Here is a 27889-nt window from a genome sequence, read left to right on the forward strand (position 1 = left end):
TATTTTAAATTTTCAGGTGAAAAAATAAATGGATTTATTGTTCCTACTTTGGGCAATCCTGTCATTCCTGTTCTGTCTCATGTTGTTCTATAGCGCCCATCGCTGTAATACAGGAGCTGAGGATGATTTAACATTGTACCCAGGGCAGCCACAGGTACATTCTCCATTCAATGCACTCATGCTATGTAAGAAATAAAAAAGGATTATTTGGGTGGCACTGCTTGTATAGGTTTAGTTCAACTAACCCCATGTTGACAGGCTGGGTAATTGCTGGGACATCAAATTTATACCAAACCTTTCAGGCTGACAGGTCCAAAGCATTTCACAAACTGTATACCTACAGAAAGAAAAGGAGGACTTGTGGCACCTTAGAGACTAACAAATTTATTTGAGCATGTTAGTCTCTAAGGTGCCACAAGTCCTCCTTTTCTTTTTGCGGATACAGACTAACACGGCTGCTACTCTGAAACCTGTATACCTACAGGACTCCCTTCACCCAGTCACCTCTAGGGTGGAGGATCAGCAAACGGACACACCCGCTGCTGCACACCCTTGCTAAGGCGGAATTTTGCCTAAGGCCTGGTCTATACTAAAAAGTTAGGTTGACCCAGCTACGTTGCTCAGGAGTGTGAAAAATCCACACCCTTGAGCAATGTGGTAGAGCTGACCTACCCCCCAGCGTAGACAGTGTTGGTTGATGGAAGAATTCTTCCATCCACCTCGCTACTGCCTCTTGGTGAGGTGGATCGGGGGGCGGGGGAGGGATAGCTCAATGGGTTGAGCATTGGCCTGGGTTGTTAGTTCAATCCTTGAGGGGGCCATTTAGGGATCTGGGGCAAAAATTGGGGATTGGCCCTGCTTTGAGCAGGGAGTTGGACTAGATCTCCTGAGGTCACTTCCAAGCCTGATATTCTATGATTAACTACAAGAATGGGAGAACCCCTCCTGTCAGCACTTATAGCTGTGCTGCTGTAGGGTTTAAAGTATAAACAATCCCCGAGGCCATACACAATGTCCTACTCTTGAAGATCCAATGGTACTTTCTATATCATCTGTGCAGAGCGCACACAGTTTTGGTTTGTAAACTGTCATCTGAAAAAAGAAAAGGAGTACTTGTGGCACCTTAGAGACAAAAATTTATTTGAGCATAAGCTTTCGTGAGCTACAGCTCACTTCATCGGATGCATCCAATGAAGTGAGCTGTAGCTCACGAAAGCTTATGCTCAAATAAATTGGTTAGTCTCTAAGGTGCCACAAGTACTCCTTTTCTTTTTGCAAATACAGACTAACACGGCTGCTACTCTGAAACCAGTCATCTGAAAGGCTCTGCATAAACAAAGTGAGTTCTATGTATTTTACTGAGGATGAAGGGTAGAATCAAATGCACTGAGGTTTGAATCTGCTATTCCAAGGAGTTTGTGTACTGTGTACTACAAACGTTAATTACATTTGAAGAACATGATTCAGGTTGCAAAGTCAAGCACTCAAAACGTTAGGAGACACCAGAATTAAGGTTGTCTGTGAAATCTTAATTCAGCCTCCTTGTGCATTGAATAACAGGGTGGCCTGTGCCTTGAAGGGCCTGGGGCCTGCCAACTCTGTTCCCTATTTCAGACCCAGCTGAGAAGGGGTCAGGTATCTTCTATAAAGGGCTGAGGGGGTGAGTGAAAGGGAAACTCGGCAACTCTAGAGCCTGCAGAATGGAAGCTGGAAGGGCCTCGTGACAGCAGAGGATCGGTGGGGAGCCATGTGCATGCACGGGGGGCAGGTGGGACAGAGACTAAGGCTTTAGAAAGCTTCTCTGGCTAGAAGGGGAGAGGATGGGGGGGCTGCTGGGATCAGGCACTAAACTCCTACGAGCAGACTGGCCAGCCTTTGTGGACAGTGGGAAAGGAGGAAATTGAAGGGAGCAGCTGTCCCTAACCACACTCCTGCTGGAAGAGGCTGGCCAAGAGGGTTTAAATGCCTCACCCCTTTCCAGCCCAGTTGGGCTATAGGGGAGAGCTCTCCCGCCCCTGAGGAGGAATGGGGCTGGGGCATTGGGCACCTTCTCAGCCCCCTACATGAGGGGGGGACTCAGGCTTCCTAATCCTCCTCTGGAGGCTCCATCCCTCACAAGGCCCAAACAGTCACGGCCAGTGAGAAGTGTGTGCACATGCGTGGTGGGAGCGCTGAAAATAAATGTCCCCTAAGATGCCTTTGCTGACGGACAAGGGACAAAGGCACTTGTTCAGAGGGGGGTCCCTGGCAGCCTCCTCCAGGCCAGTCTTCTAATGTCATTGTACAGGGGCACATTTAGTGCTCAGGGCAGTCTGGAGCGAGCCAGACCCCTGCAGACCCATCTGCTCTCTCTGTCGTCAGGTGCAATAGGAACAGTAGCAGCAGAAACCTCCCCACCGGCCCTGCAACGTTCCTGCTGGTGAGCCTCAGTTCAGAGTGGCCAGGGGCCTCACTTGGATAGAGTCTGAACCGCTGATCTGGCCCCCTTTGTACCTTGAGGTGCAAACCCTGAGGCTGAGGTGCCACTGGCTGACCTACTCTTGCACGAGCGCTGCCCTCTGCTGGCACTACTGTGCACTGACACAGATTCAAAAGCTCCATGTCTGGGCTGGTTTGTACTGACAATGTCGGTTGCTGTGGGGCAGGAATTGGCTTGGAGCCCTGTGGGCGGTGGGCAGCGGCAGACCCTGGGAGAGGCCTGGCAAACCCAGCCACACTGGAGCTGTTGGAGGAAGTGTACGCCGCAGCAGGAAGAGCCCTTACAAGGCTGCAGCGTGCCCCCTCCCACAGCCCCAGGAGGGATTCAGCCAGGAGTGCCCCATGCATTCAGCACAGTCAGCAGGAGGTGGAGGAACCATGGTGTCACTTGCTTTATGTGCCCCGTTCTAGGTAACAACAGGGGAGGACTCCATGCTTGTTAAACTAAATGGCTCTTTATTACAGCAACTATTTACCAAGCTATTCCAGCCACGCGCACACAGACTGACTTCTTACAGCCTCCTAGGGTGGCCGCTCATGCATCCCCAGACTACTGGACATTGCAGTGCTTCTGGGAATGGTGTGGGCCTACAGGCATGGGCTGCCCTGCCCGGACCTGCATGACCCCACTCCTGCTGACGTGACCTACGCTGCCCAGAGGACATCAATTTGAAAAGCAGTGAGGTCACGCCAGCGAGGGTGGAGTCTGGAGTGGCGTACTCTTCAACATGGCGTCCCCCATCCAATGCCAGACAAAACCACATCTATGACAGGGGGCACAACTTAGAAAAGCAGAACTGTCCCAGCTTAAAACTGGACGAATGGCCTGCCTAGTGCCTCCTCCAAACACCTCCATCCTGCAGCACGTGCTCTTCCTGCCACACTCCATGATATCTGCTCCATCTTTCCAGTATTGCCAACTTCAAGAGATCACAAATCATGAGTCAGACCCCCCAAAATCATGAGATTGGCCCAAAAATCAAGACTTTCTTTTTTAAAAAAAGATTAGATTGTGTTTTTTAGGTCCGTCTCTTGATGTTTGAACTCTCCTTGCCAGTCCCCAGGGTGTGTGGATGTGACAATAGAGTTGCCCACTATTCCACAGGTACTGTCTAAGGTGATTTCTGGCCCCTGCTGCAGGAGCTCTCACCCCCACATCTGCCCATCTCCTGCCCAGTGATTAATTCTGTCCCCCAATCCCCCACCAGTTCTCTCCCCACCCCACTCCCCTCAGTTCAGCCCCCCTACCCCATTGACCTCCGCTGGCCTCAGTTCACCCTCCCATCACTCACCCCATCAGCCCCCACCCGACTCACTTCAGCCTCCCTGCAGCCCTCCCAGCCTCACCTCTGTTCCTCTTAAGGTTCTTCACCCTCCCCAAGCTAGAGGTGGGGGGGAGGGTGCCCAGCAGTAGGGTCCCCTCTCCCATTTCCCAGGCTGGCAGCTAAAGCCCTGGGGCAGATGACAGGATTTCTAAGTAAAATTAAGCCACACTTTTAGAATTCTCAAATGTCTGGGTTTTTTGTTTTTTTCCTTTTCTTTTCAGTTTATTCAACTGCTCATTTGAGGGTAGGCCCTCCTCCTTCTCTCTCAGATGAAGTTTCTCTTCCCTGCTGGGTTGTAGCCACACGGTCTCTTGCCCCCACACTGGTTAGCTGGAGAGCCTTGTTTCTAATATGTAAATGAATTTTCATTGTCTTTCAAGTTTCAGAGTGCTACTTTGGAATTACCTGCCTGGTGGAGAAACCACATTCCTTTGTTTAGGGTGGGGTAATTCCTGTCTGACTGGAAACACATTTGTGCCAGGGCTGGAAAAAAATTTTAAAATCCTGACATTTGAGAGTTGAATCGCAAGATCACGAGCGAGGCTTCATTTTCCTCACAAATCGTGTCTTTCCTGATCAATTTATGAGTTGGCATGTCTGTCTTTCCTTTAAATAAACCAGAGGTTTGGGCCAGAGGCCACTAGCACACAGAGCCTGTGCAGGAACAGGGCCTTTTCCACCAGCTCACTGCAGGCTCATAAATATGCTGGTCTTTGAACGCAGGTGCCATTGCCTCGTTGTGTTCCTGCTAGGTGTATTGCTGCCTTCTTTCTGCTGGGTGGCTTCCTGGTGGTCTTCTGTATTGATGATACACCCCATAGCTTCTGACTCCCCTGCATCCAGCCGGCTAATCAGCATACAGGGCCCCAGTTACAAAGGTGTGAAAAAGCAGGCTAATGAGGTAGAAAGTTGGGGCCCAGATATAAACAATTATTCCATTCCCCTGCCCCATCTTTGTATAGCTCCCCCTGGTGGGACACAGCATGGTAGCTATATGAGTGCTCTGTATAAAGCAGTACTTCTTGACCCACCTTCATTCATCCCTGAGCGCGTCACCTCCATGCTAAATCTACTGCTACGCTCCTGAACTGATTAAACCAGGGCTCGGATTTTAAAACCGAGGGGACTGATTCTCTTTATAAAGTAAGTGCTGGAGAATGGGGGTCATTTGCAACGAGACAAGATGTTTCCAGCCCCAGGTTGGCTCCAACACAGCAGAATGGTGGGGCCCAGTTGCAGACTGGTGAAAAACCAGGGTATAATCAGGAATGACACATGATAGTCTAGCCCCAACACACACAACAGGTTATGGCCCAGTTCTAAACCGTTCTGGGTGAAATCTTTGCCCTGCTAAGTCAATAGGGGTTTTGCTGTTACTTTCAACGGAGCCAGAATTTCACCCTATTACTCCACTAACCCCTAAAATGCTATTGTGTGGATCCACAGGTAGGGCTTAGACTTGAAAGACATGGATGCAGGGAAGCAAACAGCACCTCTTTCCCAACCCCTCCTCACAAGAGCCATCCCTGAGAGGGTCAACTCTATCTTCTCTACTTAATCTACATCTAACATAGTGTTCGGATCCTTCCCCCATGAAAGCAGCACTCAGATTTTAAAACTGGGACATTGGCTTTTCTCCTAATAGAACTAAAAGTGGGGTAATTAAGCAGCAGGTGGGATGGTTCCAACTCAGAGTCAGCTCAAACTCAAAAGCAAATGCTCACCTGGTAGAATATGGGGACTCAAGTCACGGAGCTGGAAAAACCAAGATAATGAGGAATAAAAAAGGACCGTCAGTGCCACTGTCAGTTCAATCCAAAATGTGTGTCAAATCACACAAGCCAAAGGCTCTGCTGTTGGACCAATGCCCTCTGTATTCCTCAGGCCCAAACTAGGAACAGATCGAGCATCTGGAACTTAACAGAAATGCATTTTCCAGGCGGTGCTATCTATCTCCCTTTACTGATGTGGTTGGGGGGAGCGAGGGAGGGAATTGGTTAAATAGAACAACAGATGAATGGAGTCTCTTGTTCTTCATCCCCTCTGCGAATACATGCATACTGGAGATACAGGGTTTTTCATAGGCCAAGGAAGAAAACATCTGTGGGAGCCCCCTGTTAAGATACTGGCAGCTTGTCACAGCTCCTCAGTATTCCTGGGTGAGTGCAGAGCTGTGAGATTCCAGCCTCCGGTCATAGCTTTTGTGTAATGCAGGCGTCAGGGCTTTTTGGACACAACTAGCTTGTTGGCTGCTGTATTACTTTAGTAATTGAGGGCAGCAAGAGAGCGATCTGCCTGGTGCGAGGCCCAGGCAAATGCACCAGAACAAATCCCCCACTTTTCTAGTGGGTTTTAAGTCCAGATGTTCAAAAACAGGTGCCTAAATAAGGACTGAGGAACCTAAATACGCGGCCTGATTTTTCGGAGGGTGCAGCTGGAAGCAGGTTGGAGCTAGCGAGCTAAAAATAGCAGCGTGCATGCTGCGGCTCCGGCAACGGCTGGGGTAGCTGCCCAAGTCCAAGGCCGCCCGACCCCCGGGGTCTGAGCTCAGGTGGCTACCCTGAGCCTCCGCCTGCACTGCCCCAGCCGCACTGCTATTTTTAGCCTGCTCGCTTGAGCAGCGGCAGCCCGTCTAGCCAGGCTGGACACCGCTGCAGTGCGGACACTCTAACCCGCCGAGTGCCCCAGCCGCTTCCGCGGCAGTTAATTGGCGCTACTGGCTGCTCAGCCCGTTTGAAAATCTGGCCACATATCAAGGGGTCTAAATAAGAGCACAGGAGCCGGACTCTAGGCATCTGATTTTGAAAATCTCAGCCTAAAAACCTGCAGATAAATCAGAAAAACAACTTGGATTTAACAAGAGCTTAACAGAACGGCACAGCAAGGGACAACGTTCTGAACTATTCCACCAGACTCACTCCCTCATCCCCCAAACTCCTCAGCAGGCTGTCAGGAGACAACACATGCAACCAACGAAACAGCAAGAAGCATTCTCTCCGAATCAACTCTCATTGGCCGACTGTGCACTGAGGGGATTGGGAAAGCTACTTTTTCCACAGTCAACCTTTCTGTGGCTACTACACCCCATTTACAATTAAAGTCAAAAGGACAACCAGCAGGGACCTTAAAAACGGTCTTGGCAACAACTGCCATGTGAGAAAGCCCAGTTATATTTCTTATTGCTGGTTAAGAGGAGTATCAATATTTACCTCCAAGATCAACAGAGACCTGATTCTCCTCTCTTTTAACCAGTGTAAATATGGAGTAACTCCACTGTAGTAAGAGATTTACATTCTGCTAACCACTGAAACAGGAAGTCAGTGGGCCAAATTCTTTTGTCACTTACCTAGTCTGTAACACATGTGCAGCCCCTGTGTAAAATGTTATGTGGTAAACTCAGGACAAACAGCTACAAAAAAGGGAGGGGTAATAATTAGTCCCAGGAGATTAAAAGGCCCCTCCACTGAGGATATAACAAGGGGGAAATAAGGTTCAGCTGGAAAAGGGGTTGCTAGGGAGCTAATTAGGTTCAGCTGGCTCCAACTGGTGGAGACCTTTTTAAACCCTCCCAGGCTGGAAGGAGAGGGGGGAGGAGAGAAGCTGCCAGTAGGCTCAGGGCAGCAAGACACCGAACCCTTCGAGGAAGGGAGGCTGCACTCCCCTGCCCCGAGGGAAGGGAAAGAAAACAAACACGAGGGGCTAATCAGGGAAAGGAATAACTGGACCCTGTGCTACCTGTAAGGATTTGCCTTGCCTAAGCCAGTGACTCCAAGGCAAAAAGGACTGAGTCGGCTGAGGAGAACAAGGTACTTTGCCACAGTTACCAATCAGAATTCTCCACTCTCACCTCTAGTTTTACACTGACTTTGCACAAGTGAAAGTGACTACAAAGCTCCAGGGCAGTGGAGAACCAGGTCCCAGCTATGTATTGTTATGTAGGTTCTGAATGTTTTTGGAAACTACAAAAAAAAATCATATATGCCTGTTGTCAAGGGCAGATCCAGGGGAAAATTATTCTTCACCAGAGATGGAGAATAAGAGTCAGAAACAAGCCCAGTCGAGTAATTTTCCTGTGTAATCTGATTGGTTGACAGTGGTCCAACCATCACTGTTATTGGCCTTTGACGAGGTCATTTTCTGTTGCTGACTCATCTCATGATTATTCAGCCACTTGTGAATCAGGATCTCTCGTTTGTGATTAGTACTTTCCACCCCTCACAGGGATGTGGAGGCTCCATCCAGGTTGGCAAAATGCTTTGAGAACCTCCCATGAAAGGGGCTATACAAGTGCAAGAAATTATTATAGCCTTCGCTGTAGGAAATTAACTAGACAACTGCGTTAAAACCAGTAGCATTTGGGGGTATATTCTGGATCAAATGTTACCTATAGTGTTTCTGGAACAGGATTAAATTGAGCATCACATCTGAAGTTTGGACGGGATTTTTCCCTGCCGCCTGACAGTCACATTCACCTTTATCCGGCTCATTGAGAATAGACAGACACCACCTCCACAGTGAGGGCAGCTGGTAACAACCGAGGTCCATCACTGCCTCCCATCTTAGCTCTGTCTATCTTCCCTCGATCTGGGCCTGACTCAGCTCCCGCAGCAGTGTATGGAAAGAATCCTATTTCCTCCAGCAAGAACTAGAGCAGGACCTTTGGGCACAAGCCTGCAATTCTAGACCGCGGTGGGAATTTTGACTGAGAAAAGACTGCAGATTGGGCCCTCTATTTTTAAACCAATGTGTAGAAAAGGCACCCAAGGCAGAACAAACAGGAACGAGGGTGAAGGAATCAGACATGCGATCCAGCCTTTTCATCACCACACGGCTGCAAATCTCTCTAGGAAAAAGCACCAGTTGGTCAGATACACAATGGGTACATTTGATTTCATTAAAATAAGCTCCTGAACAGGGCAGTGGAAACATCTTCCAAGCAACAAACATATCAATAAGACCGTATTAAGAGTTGCCTTTGAAGGCTACCAGGAGCCAATTAAGGGACGCTATGGCTTCACAAAGATGGCTTTGAAATGGATTGGATAGTTTTAGCTGGACACTAGCTCAGCTCATTTGCGCCATCAGCTCTTCAAGTTCCGGTCGAGCCTTTAATCGAACCTTGAAGTCTGCCTCTGTATGCTGTGGGGAGGAGAAATGGAGGAAATAGGAATTAGTCTTGATCATGTTCCAAGGTAACAGCAAGACAATTATCTCCTCATATCGGCCGTGCCAATGTTCTGTACTATACCAAGGGCTTGGTGGTAAGTAAGTGTTCGCAGTTCTACTGAGCCAAGCAGTGCTGGAACATTGTCATAAGAACGGCCATACTGGGTCAGACCAAAGGTCCATCTAGCCCAGTATTCTATCTTCCGACAGTGGCCAATGCCAGGTGCCCCAGAGGGAATCAACAGAACAAGTGATCAGTCCCCTGTCGCCCATTTCCTGCTTCTGGCAAACAGAGGCGAGGGACACCATCCCTGCCCTTCCTGGCTAATAGCCATTGATGGACCTATCCTCCATGAAAACAGAACTTGACATGTGGCACTATCATAACTCAGGAACTCAGTATGTTTTAATTTCTAAAATAATATTTTGAACTTGGGCTGTCAAGTGATTAAAAAAATTAATTGCACGATTAATTGTACTGTTAAAAATAACAGAATGCTATTTAAATATTTTTGGATGTTTTCTACATTTTCAAATAAATATATTTCGATTACAACACAGAATACAAAGTGTACAGTGTTCACTTTATATGTTTATTACAAATATTTGCACTGTAAAAGCAAAAGAAATAGTATTTTTCAGTTCACCTCACACAAGTACTGTAGTGCAATCTCTTTATCATGAAAGTGCAACTTATAAATGTAGAATTATGTACAAAAATATCTGCACTCAAAACCAAAACAAGGTAAAACTTTAGAGCCTACAAGTCCACTCAGTCCTACTTCAGCCAATCGCTCAAACAAGTTTATATTTACAGGAGATAATGCTGCCCGCTTCTTGTTTACAATGTCACCTGAAAGTGAAAACAGGCATTCGCATGGCACTGTTGTAGCTGGGGTCGCAAGATATTTACATGCCAGATGCGCTAAAGATTCATAAGTCCCTTCATGCGTCAACCACCATTCCAGAGGACATGCGTCCATGCTGACGGGTTCTGCTCAACAACGATCCAAAGCAGTGCGGACGCACAACTGAATGGACTTGTAGGCTCTGAAGTTTTACATGGTTTTGTTTTTGTGTTGCAGTTATGTAACAAAAAATAAATCTACATTTGTAAATTGCACTTTCAGGATAAAGAGTTTGCACTACAGTATTTGTATAAGGTGAATTAAAAAATACTATTTCTTTTATCACTTTTACAGAGCAAATATTTGTAATCAAAACAATATAAAGTGAGCACTATATACTTTGTATTCTGTGTTGTAACTGAAATCACTATATTTGAAAATATAGAAAAACATCCAAAAATATTTAATAAATTTCAATTGGTATTCTATATTTTAGCAGTGCGATTAAAACTGATTAATCATGATTAATTTTTTAAATTGTGATTAACTTTTTGAGTTAATCACGTGAGTTAACGGTGTTTAATCGACAGCTCTATTTTGAACTAATCTGTAGTATCTTTCATCCAAGGATTCCAAAGCACTTTACATCCATTCACAAATCAAGCATTACATCACTCCTCTAAGGCAGGCTCAGAATCAGTGTTTTACAGATGGGGATATGAAGTCAGAGAGAGGTTAAGAGACTCACCCAAGGACATAGTGAATCAGTGGCAGAGCCAGGAATAGACTTCAAGGGCTCTAATTCTCAGTACCTTGCCCTGAACCACACACTCTTCAGCATCCATTGCATAGTTGGGTATCAGTATTTGTTTGTGCAGCGAGTGACTCATACAGAACTGTGAGGAGAAGTCTTTCCGAGAGCCAAGAATTTATTTCTTCAACAAAATGTGTTATAAAAGGAATCTTAACAGGGACTTAACTGAAGCTGGTGACTGACTGACTGATTCTCCGCCCCCTGAAGATGGTCTAAATCAGGAGTAACTCCACTGAAGTCAATGGAGTTGCATGGGTGTAAGTGAAGAGAATCAGTACACAAGTGCAGAAGTCTTGACTCAGTGAACAAGCAATACAGACACATACATTCACCCTAAATAGCACACACAGACTGGGGCAGCTTACACACTGCCCTGTGAAATGTATCCCTTCCCTAGGTTTCCACACCAACTACCTGTAGCTGTCCTGCTTGGTGAGTTACCTTCTGAGGTTTACAGATCATGAGCTAATGTGGATGCATAAGTTAAGAGTAAACAAAACTGGGCAAACCATTAAACATATGGAGATGGTTAAGTGCAGCTATCAATGTAAATTGTAGAAGTTCATTTTCAGAGGCAGATACAGTTTATTTTATTGGAAGGAGGGGGAAATGGAAGATCTACCTATCTTAGGGCCCGATCCAAAGCTCACCAAAGCCCTTTGATTCAGTCCTTTACTTATTACTATAGTTCCCATCCTCTTAGTATCTAGGCACTATTGTAGAGCTGCCATCTCTTCAGAACTTCACAAGACCATCCGGAGTTCCACACCTCTCTTGTGGGTTACCAAAGGCTAATGTAGTCCACGGATGCAGAAAGCATCACTGACATTGCATATTTTTTGGTCCACAAAAACTACCTTGAGGAAACAGGGCCTCCCAGAGCTGATTTGCTTTTGTAATACAAGGACATACAATGTATAGTGGCTTGAGGGCTTAAATTTTCCTCACCCCACCCCGGTGCAGCAAAGTTTCTCTCTACCCAGAGCCCAGCCAAGGAGTGGGAACTCTGGCTCGCCTCAATGCTCTGGTGAAACAGAATATAAGAATGAGCTTCTGCAGAAAGCAAACAAACCCCCTTCCCAGGAGGAAGTGTGATCTAATAGTTACAGGAGGGCATTTGGCTTCTGGGTTCCATTCCTAGTCTACCACCGACTCAACTCATTAATCTTGCATAAGTCAATTATCAATCTGTTTCTTCACCTGTAAAAGAGGGACGGTATTTCCCTGCTCCATAAAGGGCTTTGTGATCCTTGGATGAAAGGTGCAATATAAGCACTGCGTAGTACTGAAAGGAAAGTATCCTACTCTGAACCCTGGGGATTTTCTACAGGTGCAAAGCCATTTACAATCCACGCTCCTCATGGGTGGTAATGGGAGTTGGTTGGAAAGGTGTTGGTGGCAGGGAAGGCATGTCACAGGATACAGAAGTCCAAATGCTATCCAGGGCATTGGTCAACGAGCAGAGGTGACAGTCTCACGTAGGCCAACTGACCAAGTGGGGGTCTGAGTCTGAGGCGCGTTGGGCACCCACATGTCAATGGGAGAGGCGGGTCTTCTCAGGATCAAGACCTTGTTCTGTGCTGTTGTGAGGCAGATTTCACCACATACATAGTACACACTTTCTAAATGTGAACACGTCAGTAAACTTAAAAGTACCTCTTTCACCAACAGATGGACCCCTTCGGGCTGGTTACTCTGAATAACCTCCAAGAGTACAGGAGCAAACGTTGAACTCAAACCACTGATCTGAAAGAAGAAAGGAAATGCTGCACGAGAAAAGCCAAACACCGAGCGGACCTGTTACATTAATGGCACGGCAAAGGAGTCGATTTCAATGCAAGCCCAAGGTGGAGCCCAAACAAGACCCTTGCAGTCCAATCACTCCAGGCCAATGTGCGTAACTTTAGTTTGCAGGGCATCTTCCATGCACACTGTAAACCAACATGCCCAGTTTTGACATGAACCACCCCACATTCTGCCCACAGTATCCCCACCCTCTGTGCGAGAACCTCCACTGCAGCTGCTGCTGTCTGGAGCATGCATTTTGTATCTCTCCAGCTCACTGTTTTTCTGACTCAGTTGAAAATACACCTCCTGGCCCTTTCCTATACCACTTAACTTCTTTAACTCTGCTACTGAGAAGCAGAAAGATTGACATACAGATGTATGTGTTGGCGTGTGCACGCACTGTAGGTACAGAGACACATTCATGCACAGCATAGTTTTTTTAATTCAGGTTAAATTGTTGCTAATGTCTGGATCCCTACCACAGAACCTGCCATGGAAAACTTGGGACATCAGTGTCAACTCTGAAAGTTCTCAGCATCAGCTCTGTGCCGTGGAAAACTTCTACCTTTTAAAGCTTCGAAAGTTTAACCCAGAAAAGATTTAACCACAAGTCTGAGTGTATGTAGCTATAAGATGAGGGGGAAAGCATCACTGAGGAAACAGATTCTACTTTAAAAACTGCTAAGGGTCAATATAACCAGTGAGCTTAAAAAAATTATTACAAATCACTTCACGGTGATGGAGCCAGTAAAGAGGCGTTTGGACAAATATCTCGTTATGACTTTTCCATCCGTACTGTCGACCATTTAGTGTAAAAGAGATAGTACCTCTAATAATTAGAGCTGGGAGACAAGCCTTCTGGGCTCTCCACTCTGCAAGCGGCTCATTGTGTGACTTTTAGTTAGTTAATTTCTTCGTGCCTCAGTTTCCACATACAAGTGGTTAGAGAGTTAGTTCGGTGCTTTGAGATCCTCAGATGTAAAGTGCTATGCAAGAGCAGAGCTTCATTATAGGCAAACAAAATTTCATACCTGTACAACTCGCTGGTGGGTTGTAAGAATAGCATCTAGGTACAGCCTGGACCCTTGCTCCTGCACAAGCATTACCTCCGTGGTTTTAGTGGGCATCGCATAGCTGTAGAAACAACAATTCAGCTATCAGCAATCGGGGAAATGCTGACAGCCCCTGGCAGGAATGAGTGAACTTTCAGCAGAAGAGAACATGGGATGAGATGAAACATTCATGAGAAATTAACTATGCAAACAAGGTAGACTGCATTAGGGGCTGACACAAGCAGGGCTGTATAATCACTTGTGTGACAGGACAGAGATAAGTCTACAGCATTCCTGCTGCCCAGAAGCTCTTTGGGCACAAATGCTAACACAAGAGGAGATAACTTTATTCAGTGCCTTTGTTGTTGAAAGAGAGATTTAAAGCAAACATCTAGTACATAGTTAAAGTACCTGGTTTAATTTTCATTCGCAGTAACTGACTTGTGTCTTTCACAATGGTTATTAAGAAGAGTAAGAAACGGCTGGTGTAACATGCCAGTTAGAGAGACTTTATTTTCACCAAAATGGGCCTAGTATGTACAAAGGAGAGATACTTGACCAAATTCTGTTCACATTTATATCAGTGTAAATCTACAGATTTCAGTGGTGTTACTCTGGATTTACAATGGTGTAAATGAGAATAGAATTTGGCCCACTGTGCAAACCGCTTGTACTGCAATTCAATTAGCGAGGAGGGATGATCTGGCGGCTAAAGGCACTGGACTCTCACTCAGGAGGTCTGGGTTCAATGGTCAGGTCAGCCACAGACTTCCTGTGTGACCCTGGCCAAATCATTTAATATCTCTGGCCTCAGTCAAAGGTTGCTAATACTTCTTTTCTCCCCTACTTTGTCTGTACTATATGTACAGCCCCTAGCACAATGGGGTCTTGCCCTCAGTTGAGGCATGCAGGCATTACTGCAATACAAGTAACAATCTATGTAAGATCCACAGCCTAGGGTATGAAGCAGTCATCTTGGTTGTGGGCTCTTCCTGTAACTATTCATAGGCACCGAGCAGAAGGCATATTAATTTCCAAGCATCTGTGGGTCTTGTTCTTAAATGTTTAACAGGGGGCTGGAGGACTCGAGGGATTGGTGATCCATAGAGTTTGAGGGCAGACGGGACCATAAGATCATCTAGTCTGATCTCAGTGGGATATCCAAATCGGATCCAAGAGCCTTTTAATTTAAGTCTCTGCCATTTGACAGCTGTTCACTGAATTATATGACATTTGTGAGTGGTCCCAGTTTGTCTAGAGCATCCACATTGCAGAAAGAGACCATCACAACTGGTCTATGCATGCAGGACTTTCAATTCCACGGCTGTTGATGCAGCACCCCATACAAGAGTAGGGGTTCTCAAACTGGGGGTTGGGACCCCTCCAGGGGTCACGAGGTTATTACATGGGGGGTCATGAGCTATCAGCCCCCACCCCAGATCCCGCTTTGCCTCCAGCATTTATAATGGTGTTAAATATATTAAAAAGTGTTTTTAATTTATAAAGGGGAGTGGGGGGTCGCACTGAGAGGCTTGCTACGTGAAAGGGGTCACTGGTACAAAAGTTTGAGAACCACTGTACAAGAGTCTAAAAAAGTCAATTCACCTTCTTTACATTTTTAAATAGGGTTTAAACAGTGAGCATTACGCACCATGCATACGGGCACAGATTCCCATATGTGCTAACATCCTTTCACAGTAGTTATGACAGGTCCCTTGGACAACATCATGAAGGCCCCAAAGGAATCAGCACTTATCACAAGGGATGGTCACGGCTGCACACTTTTACAGATAAGCTTTGTGCATAACCCTCACTGAAGTGAAACAGATGGCATGGTTTCGTCCCACAATTATTGCTCTGCAAAGACACTGCAGGAGTCACACGCCCTGCCACATTATCCACAGAACCATTCAGAACAGCATAATTCGCTTCTCAGATCTAATATTGGAACCATGGTTATAAGAGACCCCCCCACTCTACCTCGAGGAGAGCACCACGACTCTAACCTAGAAGAGAGGGGTGGGGTTAGTATGGATCTGACAAGAAAATACATTCAAAGAACATTTTCTTAATGAAACCCTCTCTGCAGATGCCCACTGCAGGACAGCAGGGAAATGGTTAATGTTGACATGTTAAATGTCATCATTAGCATCCAGAGTTAATATCGTATCGAGATGAACAGGAATAATTCACACATCATAGAACTGTTGTTACAAGTGATCTGCAGACTCAGGCAGACAATGGTGCAGCAGGTCAGATCCTTCACATCTCTAATGTGAAACAAAGTGAAAGCATAAATCCTGGCAACAATATTGGGGTCCCTGGAAAAGAGCTATTCCAACTCTCCCCCCACAACTAGTTCAATCTCATCTCTGCTATTTATAAACTGAAAAAGTGCAGTCCAGCCCCTTCACGAAAGCTGCCTTGTGACAAGCCTTTCCATGTCTTTGGAAAGCAAATTAAAATACAGGCTTTGAAGGGTCTCTTGTCCTATTTTTAGGGAAATTAGAGCTGTGGTGGAACAAAGAATTTGTAGGACAAAGCCCACAAGTCACTGTTCTGCCTGAACCAAGCTCCATGGTGCTACTGTAATTATCAGAGCTTTTAGAGGAGAAAAAGATCAAGACAGAGTGTGTGAAAAGCGACCTTGTCTCTAAATGTGGGGCAGTGAGGAGAGATTCATCCACGCAACAGATGTACGGGAACAAAATCTGACTCAAATCAGCAGAAGCTCTGTCTGCATTACATGCCCCATTTCTTTTCTGAGACACAGACAAAAGTGAAATGTGTCAAGAGGAAAAGAATCCAGCGCAACTGACAGGGCATTTTAACACCTCACAACATGTGGAAAAGACACATGGAGTGCGAGGACTCTAATTAGATTTGTGGCACTTTTCATCTTCAAAGAACTCTACCCACGTCCAGCCATCCTCAAGACCTGTGAGGTAAGCAGGCATTAGTCAACACATTTTGCAGATGGAAAAGCTTGGGCAGAGAGGTGGCAAGTCCATGGAGTAGCCAGGACTGAGAACTCAGAAATTCCCCTTTCCCATTCCTGTGCTCAGACCACTGGCTAATGCCCCTTTCTCCACTGACTGAAAACTGAGAGCTAAATTCTTCATTGTGATGTGCACAGCCAGTCTATTGATACCCATCCTGTGGCTTTTCCTACTTGAACAGAGCTCTCAGTGAGGTCAGTCAAGAGCCCATGGAGACTGAAAGAACAGAATAAATTCAAGAGAATCATTATACAGATCAGAGAGAAAAATTCAGACACACACAAATGTCACAGGGGTGGGAAAACTATGGCCCGTCAGACATTTTAATCCTGCCCCCAAGCTCCCACCGGGGAGTGGGGTCTGGGGCTTGCCCCGTTCCGCACGTGCCGTGACTCTGCGTGGCTCCCAGAAGCAGCAGCATGTCCCCCGCTCCAGCTCCTATGTGTAGCGGCAGCCAGGAGGCTCCGCACACTGCCCCCGCCCCAAGCGCCACCCCTGCAGCTCCCATTGGCCGGGAACCGCGGCCAATGGGAGCTGCAAGGGCAGCGTCTGCAGATGGTGCAGTACGCAGAAGTAAGCGCTGCCCGGAGCCTGCACCCCTGACCTCCTCCCACGCCCCAACCCCCGGCTCAGCCCTGATCCCTCTCCCGCCATCCGAACCCCTTGGTCCCAGCCCGGAGCACCTTCCTGCACACCAAACCCCTCACCCCCAGCCCCACCCCAGAGCCTGCACCCCCAGCCAGAGCCTTCACCCCACTGCACCCCAACCCCCTGCCCCAGGGGGGAGCCCCCTCGTGCACCCTGAACTCATTTCTGGCCTCACCCCGGAGCCCACACCCCCAGCCAGAGCCCTCACTCCCTCCCACACCCCAACCCCAATTTCATGAGCATTCATGGCCCGCCATATAATTTCCATATCCAGATGTGGCCCTCAGGCCAAAAAGTTTGCCCATCCCTGGTGTAACACCTTCACCTGCAAGGCTCTCATTTTTGTACTGTATCCCAGCAAGACCAAAGTACATATGGCATGTCATTTAAACACACAGAGATCACATGCAGGGGTGGCCTTTATACCTTTCGATCACTCTAATGGAGAATCGGTTGCAGAGTTTATGTACATATTGAGCAAAATGCTCCACCAGGCACATGTCGTACGCAGTCATCTGTATGTTCAGGTCTCCATATGCATGATCTGATCCAGCACTAATCTCCTTCATCCGTATCCTGTCCCTTTTCCTCTTTGAAAGCTATAAGAAAGTGAAATACCCTTCAGCATTCTTGGAAATGTCTAACTATATAAGATTTATGCCCAGTAGTGGTTAGAGCAGAGGACTGGTAGCCTGGAGTCTATACCCACCTCTAACGCTGATTTGCTGAATAATCTTAAGCAAGTCAAGGCTTCTCTGTGTTCATTGTCCCAGTTGTAAAATCAGGATAACACCTAATTTACAGAAGTGTTCTGAGGCTTAGTTGGTTGAGGTCCTGGGATGACAGGCCCTCTAGAAGCACCACACTCACCTGGACAATGTATGCTTAGCATGAAAAACTACTTCTTCCAGAAGGAACTAAGGAGTTGGAACAAACTGCTCCTATTTTGGCCTCTGCCTTCGAGGCACCTGTCTAGACGAATTATTGTTTCATTTTTCCAGAAATGTCTCTTTTCCAAATTCCAGGTAAAGTAAAAAGTTCAAAATGGACCAAGACTTTACTCGCTAATATTCAGCAATGGCTTGTGATTGGTTTGGTTAAGTTCAACATAATTAATAGTTTCCATTAGCCGAACCATTTAGAGACTTAAATAAGGAAGTAATGAATGCAAGAAAATATTTGTGCAGTGCTTTGAATAGGATATTTCTCACTGTACAACAATCTCTGCTGGGAGAGGAGGCAGGAAAGCAGCATAATCTTCACTTGGATACTCAGAAGCTCGCAGAATTAGCAGCATCAACATTTTAATTAGTCTGTAAATGTATCCGAATCGATTGAAAGTCAACAGTGTCAGAGCACTGAAATGCCTACCTCCAGTGGAAGCAGGTGTCTGAACCTCCCAATGCCATGCGTAGGCTGGGACCTGTAGTGTCTGTTGCAGCTCAGCAACGTGCTGCCTTTAAAGAGGAAGACAGAACACATACGTTTCAAGTTAAAGGTCAGACAACTCCTCTCCTGACAAAACAGTAACAGTATGGAAACTAGGAGTTCTCCAGGAATCTACTGAGGAGAGGTGGGGCTGGCAGCGGCAGAAACCTGGAAGAAGAGTCTTTCTGTCTGTAATGAGGTGTTTTAGAGCAGTGGTTCTCAACCTTTCCAGACTACTGTACCCCTTTCAGGAGTCTGATTTGTCTTACGTACCCCAAGTTTCACCTTACTTAAAAACTACATGCTTACAAAATCAGACCTAAAGACATAAAAGTGTCACAGCCACACTGTTACTGAACAATTGCTTACTCTCATTTTTATCATGTAATTATAAAATAAATCAATTGGAATATAAATATTGTACTTACATTTCAGTGTATAGTATATAGAGCAGTATAAACCAGTCATTGTATGAAATTTTACTTTCCACTTGCTTTTTATGTAGCCTGTTGTAAAACTAGGTAAATACCTAGATGAGTTGCTGTAAACGCAATATTGCTATTTATATTATATAACAAATATATATTATATATTATATAAATAATATTTCAAGCATATGCATACCCCTGGTTGAGAACCACTGCTTTAGAGTGGCCAGAGGTGGGCAAGATGCTTCACACAGAAGACATGTCCCTGCCCTAGTCTACACTGGAGGTTACTCAGGGTTAGTCATGTACCCAACACACCACAGTGGTTCAGTTAAGTATTGGGGGAGAAGTAAATATTTGTTGCACATAAGGAGGGTTGGAGGGCATGTCCCATTGTCTCTGGTCAAGTTCTCAGGTGAGATATAAATGAGGCAAGGGTAGTGACTTGGCAGACCACAATAGACTGGGAGAAAGGGAAGGGATCCCTAAAAGGAGGACATTCAAGGAGTTCAGCATGGAAAGGGCTGGAGCATGATGGTAGCGGTGAAACTGTGATGGATCCAGGATCCCAGTTATCCTTAAATCCAGTCCCGCTTCAAATATTCATGTATCCAAAGAAAAGACAAGCCCTTGTTTCTTCTCATTACTCTGGGGCAAAGTGCTGTCCCTACAGCCTTAACTTTAATAAGTGCACCCCAGAGTCAGGCAATTTTTTAGACTGAAACACAATACCTTGAACCAGCACGGTTCAAGAACACACTAGTTCCTGTCTACACTTCAAGACCAAACTGTGTTTTAATCACGTCAGAGGACTACTGTGTTGTAACAGAATCCACCAGCACAGTAGATACTGAAGTGTAGATGGAAACTTAAATTGGGTTTAAAACTGGTTCCACTAAGAGTTCCTGATCCAGTGTAGACAGGGAGTATTGGGCTAGACCAGAGGTCTCAAACACGCGGCTCGCCAGCTCCCTGCGGAGCTTTGGGGGAGGTACCTGGAGGCACAGCCAGGGCAACACACAGACCCCTGTGCCCCCCCAGGTCCCGGCCGCTTCCTGGAGCAGCGCAGGGGTAAGGCAAGCAGACAGGGAGGGAGCCTGCCCTGCCCCCAGTGCGTGCCGGGCTGGACCCACCCCCCTGAACCCCTCCTGCAGCCAAACCCCTTGCCCTGAGCCCCCTGCTGCACCCCAACTGCAGCCCAACCCCGTGCCCTGAGCCCCCTGACACACCCTGCCCCCCCGGGGACAGGGAGGGGGCGGAGTTGGGGTGGGGATTTTGGGGAAGGGGTTGGAATGGCGGCGGGGAAGGGGTGGGAAGAGGCGGGGCAGGGCGGGGCCTCATGGAAGGGGTGGAGTGGGGGCGGGGCCAGGGTGGTCAGTGGTGCAGCCTTCAGGCCGATGTACTAGTCCTCATGTGGCCCTCGTGGTCATTTGAGTTTCAGACCCCTGGGCTAGATTCACAAAAGGACTTAGGGGACTGACTGCCATGTTAGGCACCTAAATCTCAGAATCAGGCCCCACTGGGATTCACAAAAAAACCTTCAGCTGCTGACAAACACTGTGGGGTAAATTTGCCTGGCACCTACATTTTTGCAGTAAAAGTTCTGTGGACATCTACAGTTCAGCTTCTGAGCATGTGCACTGCAGCCCCACTCCAGGCATCCAGACACCTAAGCCCCAAAGCGATGCACAATCTGGAGGAAGGACCGGTGTTCCTCCCCCTAACTACTCGCCTGTGGGATCCAATCAGGTAATGTCCAGAGCTTACCTACTGGATCAGGTGCCTGTAGGCAAGCTTACATCAAATGGCTGCCAGGAGAAGGCAGGAAAGGGGAGAACAGGAGGAAGAAGATTCCTTCATAACTTTTAGCCCAGTGGTTAGGATACTCACCTGGGATGTAGGAGACCCCCCATTCAACTTCCCCCTCCACCTGATGAGGAAAAGGGATCTGAACAGGGATCTGCCACCTCTCAGGTGAGTGCCTTAGCCACTGGTCTATTGGATATTCTGATATAGGGCTCCCTCACCCTCTTTGTTTGAAGTTGTTCCTCTGGCAATAAATAATGAAAAAATCATTGGGACAGAGAGAGAGAGCAAGCACAAGCGTGAGAATGACTTCCTAGCCTGGTGGCTGAAACACTCACTTGGGAAGTGGGAGACACAGAGTCCAGTCCCCCTGCTCCAATAAAATTTTAAATTATTTACCCACAGTGGAACAGCTTCAACAGGAGAGCCCCATATCAGAACATCCCATAGCCCAATGGCGAGGGCACTCAGCTAAGTAGCAGATCCCTGTTCAAATCCCTTCTCATCAGGCAGAATTGAACCAGGAGTCTCCCACATCCCAGGTGATAACCTAACCACTGGGCTAAAAGTTATGAGGGAGGTCCTCCTCCTCTCCCCTCCTCCATCCAGCTTTTTCCAAAAATGGGGCAGACACCTAACCCCAAGAGAAGGTTTGCAGATAAGAATCCCAAGCAGAGGACAGTACCTCCCTGCAGTCTGGATTTAGGTTCAGGAAGAGGGGCAGGGCTTAGAACACATCCCTCTCCTTGGCATCTCCCATTGGCGATCTAAGGCGGAGAGCGACCTAGTGTGCTGGCTTCTGTGAATCCCATTCTGAGGCACCTTCCCCCATATTCATTGTACAAGAAGCTGAGATGCCACAATAAACTCTGTGAATCCCAGGAATTTTCTAGGCACCTAAAAGTTAAGTGTGGTGACACTACATTTCTTTGTAAATACAGCCCATAGTCTCTAGCAGATGTTTCTCCACAACATAAAGTCAGTCTGACTAGGACTCTCTGCTTAGCAGAGTCCTAGGAATGGAACAAGAGGAGGATTTTCAGTCAGATCAAAGGTGTGATTGAATGCTGGCCCAGTGCCCATCTGAATTATTTATTATAACACCATCAATCAGCTCAAATTTGGTTTAAAGAATTAAACAGCAAGGTGACATGAGGGCTCAAGTGTGAATATTTGTTTCAGGTACAAGAAGGTTTTTAGTGTATTGTATTCAAAATCTACAGCGAGTTCTTACCTACAGCACAGATGGGGCTCTCTCTGGCTGCTGTTACTCTAAAGGAAAAGCCAGGATGAAAGTTAAAAGCTATTGTTGTTTCATTTATAAAAGTACTATATAGATTTTCAGTCTCGAAATGGAGAGTCATTATTCTTGAGTGACAGGTATTACAGACAGAGAGTGTGGAAAATGGATTATATCTTTACAGAACTGCAGCCCTCGTTCCTGCATTATCTGCGCACCTCACACCCATTAATGGATGTTACCCTCACACCACCGCTGTTAGGTAGGGTAGCATTATCCCCACAGGACAGATTAATTGGCACAGGACAGATTAAATGGCTTGCCCAAGGTCACACGGACCTAGGGCAAGTCTGGGGTTAAGCTGGGAATCAACCCCAGGTATCCCAAGTCACAATTCACTAGATCCAGAGTGTCAAACTCATTTGAGGGAAAGAGAGCCAGATTCCATGTTTCATTATGTTGGGAGCTAGGGTGGGAATTCAGGATGGCATACTCTGCTTGATCCCCATTGGAGACTCCACTGACGTCAGTGGGAGGAGTACACAAAGATAGAGGAGACATAGCTTTTACATAGTAACTAAAACGTTTATCTATCCTTGTATTTCTTTCTCTGCAGCAACTCCCAATTCCCACCCCTTGAGGACTTCACTCCCACCCCTCCAACCTTTCCATCTGCTACAGTGATCCATTAATGCTGACATTACAACACCATTAGTGGGCTTTAGAGATGATACACTGATCAAATTAATAAGGAGTAGGTCACCCCGACTCATTTTTTCAGTTCTCTGCAAATTCAGACAGACATCATGACATTGGTTTACACACCCCCCCCCATCCATTACATTTGGAAGATTATGGCTGCAGCCATGATGTCTAGAACTTTCATTTTAAAAACAAAGTTTAAATTTCGCACAGTCTGAGTATGGCATGTGAGCCACAAATACATCATGCACACTTGATCTGGTCCATGGGTTTTGAGTTTTGACACCCACGCACTAGATCATTCTTCCTACACTGATGGTGCAAGGAACCATCTCTTCTACAGATCCTGCTATTCCATCAGCTTCTAGATGTCAATGAAACATTCCTTTCACTATATCTCAATGTTTTACCTTTCTCCGATATCATTTTTCAACTGTATAGTGATTTTTTTTTTAAATATATATACAAGTTTTCCGGGCCAGTTTGCAAAAGAGACAGGATTTTAAAATGTTATCTTGAATCTTACATTTACTCGGTCAGATTTCAGAATCCTTACCTGCTAAGAGCAAATGCCTGTTTTAGAAACATTTCCTTCCCCAGGCATAGAACCTACAACAAACCAACATTGTTAGAACACAAACAAACATGTAAGAAAAGCATGAAGAAGACTTGCAAAGCAGTCAGTTGTTAGCTTATTCATCTTGGAATGCATCTTCCCTAACAAAATTCGATAAGTTCATAATGTACCAATAAACTTCCCAACCAGTTGTCACATGCCTAAAGCAAAGCATCACTTCTCAGTACACTGCCACAACACAAAAGGGCACAGAATAACAGGAAGATAGATTACTGTAATTTCTCTTTCATACACTCTATCACTTGTACATGTGTATTCCAGTAACTTGATATTAAGGGACCCACTACTAACCAAATTCATCCCTGGTGTCACTCCATTGACTTCAACTTAAACTAACTATATTAATTACCTTCCCATTTACTCCAGCTGTATCTGGTTTGGTAAAGATACAATTCCTCTTCTCTGCGACAATATCTAGCGTCCACCCAAAATATCTGACATAATTTATGATAGGAGGAAAAATATCAAAAGAAAGATAAGACAGACTAAAGTGCTCTAAATATCCATCAAGAGCTCAGTATTTAAGCCTCGTCTACACTAGACATTTTCGGAATATCTCCAAACGGCTCCTCTGATTATAGCCACATTTGGAGTGGTAGCATAGATAAGGCACTAACTTTTACCATACCTTCCCTAGTGTAGGGGAAGACCACACGGTGGTAAGGCTGGTGACCAGCTCACCCTACTGCTCACACTGTTTGCCATTGCTAACACTGGGGGATTTGCACTGGTTTTAGTGCACCACTTGGGATATTTCCATAAAGTTGTCAATGTAGACACATCTTCAGATCCCTCCATTTTACAGATGAAGAAACTGAGGCACAGAGAGAATAAGTGACTTGCTGAGGTCACACAGAACAGAACCAAGTTCTCCTGACTCCCACTATCCTGCTCTAAATAGTGAGCAGTAGTGCTTTCTGATACAAAATGCACTATTGGAAACAATCTCCCACTGGCCTTTGAGGAAAGAAGGGGTGGCCAAAGCATGACCCACAGAGTTCAATAGTGCAGCTCACAGGTCCTTGCATGGTCTCTCCTGATGCAAGCAGAGGATTTGTAATTGGCACAGGAACATGGGACTTTCCATATGAAGGAGAAGGGTGACTATATTCAACTCCTTTTCATAATAAATAAGGCCTGGCCTACACCCAAAACTTAGGTTGACTTTATGGTGCTCAGGGGTGTGAAAATTTCACAGCCAAGAGACATAGTTAAGTCAATCTAAGCCCTGATATAGACACTGCTATGTCAATGGAAATACTGTACCGTCAACTTAGCTACCACCTCTCAGAGAGGTGGATTTATTATAGCAATGGAAAAACCTCTTTCATCACCATAACAAGTGCCTATGCTACTGTGCCACACTAGCAGTTGTTGTGTAGACATCGGCTAAGAGTCTCCCATGTTAAGAAAGATTAATTCAGTCTGGAAGAGCTGCAGAGAAGGGCTACTAGGATGATCAGAGAAATGGAGAACCTACCTTATGAGAAAAAAGAAAAGGAGTACTTGTGGCGCCTTAGAGACTAACAAATTTACGAAAGCTTATGCTCAAATAAATTTGTTAGTCTCTAAGGTGCCACAAGTACTCCTTTTCTTTTTGCGAATACAGACTAACATGGCTGCTACTCTGAAACCTACCTTATGAGAGGAGACTTAAGGAGTTTGTCTCATTTAGCCTAACCAAACGAACGAGAAGAGAAGATATGATTGCTCTCTATAAATACATCACAAAGATAAACACCAGGGAGGGAGAGGAATTATTTAAGTTAAGTGCCGGTGTTGACAAAAGAACAATGGATTTTAACTGGCTCTCAATAAGTTTAGGCTTGAAATTAGGCAAAGGTTTCCAACCATCAGAGGAGTGAAAAATCTGGAACAGCCTTGCAAGGGAAGCAGTGGGGAAAAAAACCCAACTGGCTTCAAGACTGAGCTTGATCAGTTTATGGAGGAGATGGTATGATGAGACTGCCTACCCTGGCATACGGCCCATCTGCAACTGCTATCAGCAAACATGTCTAACAGCTAGAGATGGGACACTGGAGTGGGAGGGCTCCGAGTTACGACAGAGAATTATTTCCCAGGTGTCTGGCCGGCAGGTCTCGTTCACATGCTCAGGGTCTAACTGACCGCACACCATTCGGGGCTGGGAAGGAATTTTCTTCCAGCTCAGCGGGGCGGAGACCCCAGGGACGGGTTCTCTCTGCGCTGTGGGGCACGGGTCACTGGCTAGACTGAATTTGAGCAAGTGGTGGGTTTTCCGTCCTTTGAATCATGATTTGAGGCTGTTTTAGTAACTCAGTCAGAGGCTGGGGGTCTCTTACGGGGGGGGGGTTCTGTGGAGGCAGACGAACACGGCTACCCCTCCGCTACAGGGCTGGGCTAGCGAGGCCCTGGGGGCTCCCAGGTGCAGGAGGCCGGACCAGGCGACCCCGGCGGACTCGCTGGCCGTACCTCCAGGAGCGCCGCGCTTGGGCCCCCCATCACTTACCAGCAAACCCGGCAGCGGGGCGGCTCCTGGCGGAGTGGCCAGGACCGGGGCTAATGACCCCTCATGGCCCGCCGCCAATACCTCCCCCGCCCCTGGGAAACGCCCGCCCCGGCGCCCTCCTGCCCCGCGCCCGACCGCCGGCGCCAATACCTTCCCCAGCGCCGCGCGCATCCCCGCCCGCCGCCCGGCCGGAAGAACGGGGCGCCCCCGGCAGGCAAACGCGTCCCCCGCGCTCCAGGTCCGGCAGCACGTGCATCCCCCTACGCTTCCTGAGTCTCACACCTGCAGTTCCGCAGCAACTCGGTTCCCCCGTCCCCGCCCCGGGCCGCAGGGAGGATACCGACCCCCAGGTGCCCTGAGCCGGGCAGGGCTTGGTCAGGCCAGCCTGGACCCCGCGTGGCTCTTGCTCTGGGCCGGAGGCTGGTTCCCTTGCAGGAGGCATGCAGGGAGGTGGTGTGCCACAGCAGCCGGCAGTGCCCGGAGTGCAGAGCTACCTCAGTGTTGGAGCGTGTCCAATTATTTCCTCTGCACAATATTAGGTGAAGGAAAAATTCCATCACTGAGGTATTAGCCGGGGGCTTCAGAGAAGCAGGAGCAGGTTCAGGTCCCTGCTTCCCCTCCCTCCCCCCACCCGACTTCCTGCGTGGAGGGGTGTTTTGAGGATAAATGCATTACCCATGGGGAAGTGCTCACATACTGAGGTGCCAGGGTCCACATGGCTACCTAAGACGGGGGGGCAACCTGGGGCTCTGGAGCCACATGCGGCTCTTCAGAAGTTAATATGCGGCTCCTTGTACAGGCACCGACTCCGGGGCTGGAGCTACAGGTGCCAACTTTCCAGTGTGCTAGGGGGTGCTCACTGCTCAACCCTTGGCTCTGCCACAGGCCCTGCCCCCACTCCACCCCTTCCCACTCCCTCCCCTAAGCCTGCCGTGCCCTCGCTCCTCCCCCTCCCCGAGTTTCCTGCACGCCACAAAACAGTTGATCAGGAGGTGCGGCAAGGTGCTGATCAGTAGGGCTGCTGGTGGGCGGGAGGTGCCGGGGCGGGGGGAGCTGATGGCGGGCTGATGACGTATTACTGTGGCTCTTTGGCAATGTACATTGGTAAATTCTGGCTCCTTCTCAGGTTGCCCCCCGTGACCTAAGAGATGCATATATGTCCATGTTTCCCTATATCCATGTATCTATGTCTGCATGTGTCCACACTGATGTGCATGTGTTGTGTTGGCAAGTCCTTTAAACAACATGTGGGTTTTCTATACCCACTCATATATGTTCTGGTCTTTTAAGGTGTTCTTAACATCTGTTTTGTTAATTTATTATTGTGATCGTTAGAACTGCTGATGCAGCTCCCACAGTCCTTTATCATAATTATTATTTTTTGTCTCTCCCTCCCCTGCTTTTTGCAAGGTCGCCAGCAGCCAAGGAATAGCGCTAAGCTCAAGCATAAAAGTGCTAAATAAGCAGAATCAGTTGCGGAGGAAAACTGATTAAAATCATGCAATTCCTCTGCAGTCAGCCTTGCTTGTAAAGCACATCATCAACTGTGTTGCATTTTCAATTTCATGTTTTTTCCTCCTGCAGCACTGGAACCCCTAATGCAACAGCCTTATCCTAGTCTAGTGCATAAGAACCAGGAAGTGACCTCCTGAATTTTGATAATCTTCTAATGTTGTTAATTGAAAGATGAACAGGGTATAGACGAGGTGATGTAACAAATCCATCCAACTTCAATGGTTCTATGAATAATGTGTTATATTAGTAACACATATAGAAGGAAATTAATACCAGCCCTGCCAAGTAGCTCACATTTGGTACATAGTAGATGGGAGGAAGCAGTAGACGTGATATATCTTGATTTTAATAAGGCTTTTGACACAGTCCCACATGACATCTCAAAAGCAAACTAGGGAAGTGTGGGCTAGATTAAACTATTATAAGGTGAGTGTGACTTGCTTCCCCTGGGGTGCCACCTGGAACTGGGGTACCACTGAGCCCTCTGACCCACCAGCCTGGGCTCCCTCTCACACTGTGCTGCTGTG

The 27889-nt window shown here is 47.0% G+C and overlaps 1 protein-coding gene across 2 annotated transcripts; it reads right to left on the reverse strand.

Moving 5' to 3' along the window:
* Positions 1 to 7977: 7977 nt before the first annotated feature.
* MRPL48 (mitochondrial ribosomal protein L48) lies at positions 7978 to 26057 on the reverse strand. Of its 2 annotated transcripts, none has more exons than XM_074942906.1 (8): positions 25998 to 26057; positions 23279 to 23331; positions 22015 to 22052; positions 18490 to 18575; positions 17545 to 17717; positions 13451 to 13553; positions 12288 to 12377; positions 7978 to 8942 (listed from the first exon to the last, which is right to left on the reverse strand). In XM_074942906.1, exons 1-8 carry the CDS (start codon positions 26016 to 26018, stop codon positions 8868 to 8870), a joined length of 639 nt encoding a protein of 212 aa, XP_074799007.1. In that variant the 5' UTR covers positions 26019 to 26057; the 3' UTR covers positions 7978 to 8867. The 2 variants fall into 2 exon arrangements, with proteins under 2 accessions (XP_074799007.1, XP_074799014.1); XM_074942913.1 differs by lacking the exon at positions 25998 to 26057 and adding an exon at positions 25848 to 25916.
* Between the last annotated feature and the right edge of the window lie 1832 nt (positions 26058 to 27889).

This window comes from Natator depressus, chromosome 1 (genome assembly GCF_965152275.1).
Source record: "Natator depressus isolate rNatDep1 chromosome 1, rNatDep2.hap1, whole genome shotgun sequence".
NCBI classification, from domain to species: domain Eukaryota; kingdom Metazoa; phylum Chordata; order Testudines; family Cheloniidae; genus Natator; species Natator depressus.

Bases quoted from the DNA above. Each gene is read 5' to 3' on its own strand.
- MRPL48 (XM_074942906.1), bottom strand. From the start codon at position 26,018: ATGCGCGCGGCGCTGGGGAAG. The intron at 18,576-22,014 runs GTAAGAACTCGC...TCCTCTTTAAAG, and splicing joins GAGCCCCATCTGTGCTGTAG to GCAGCACGTTGCTGAGCTGC. The intron at 8,943-12,287 runs GTACTTTTAAGT...TCCTCCCCACAG, and splicing joins TCCATCTGTTGGTGAAAGAG to CATACAGAGGCAGACTTCAA.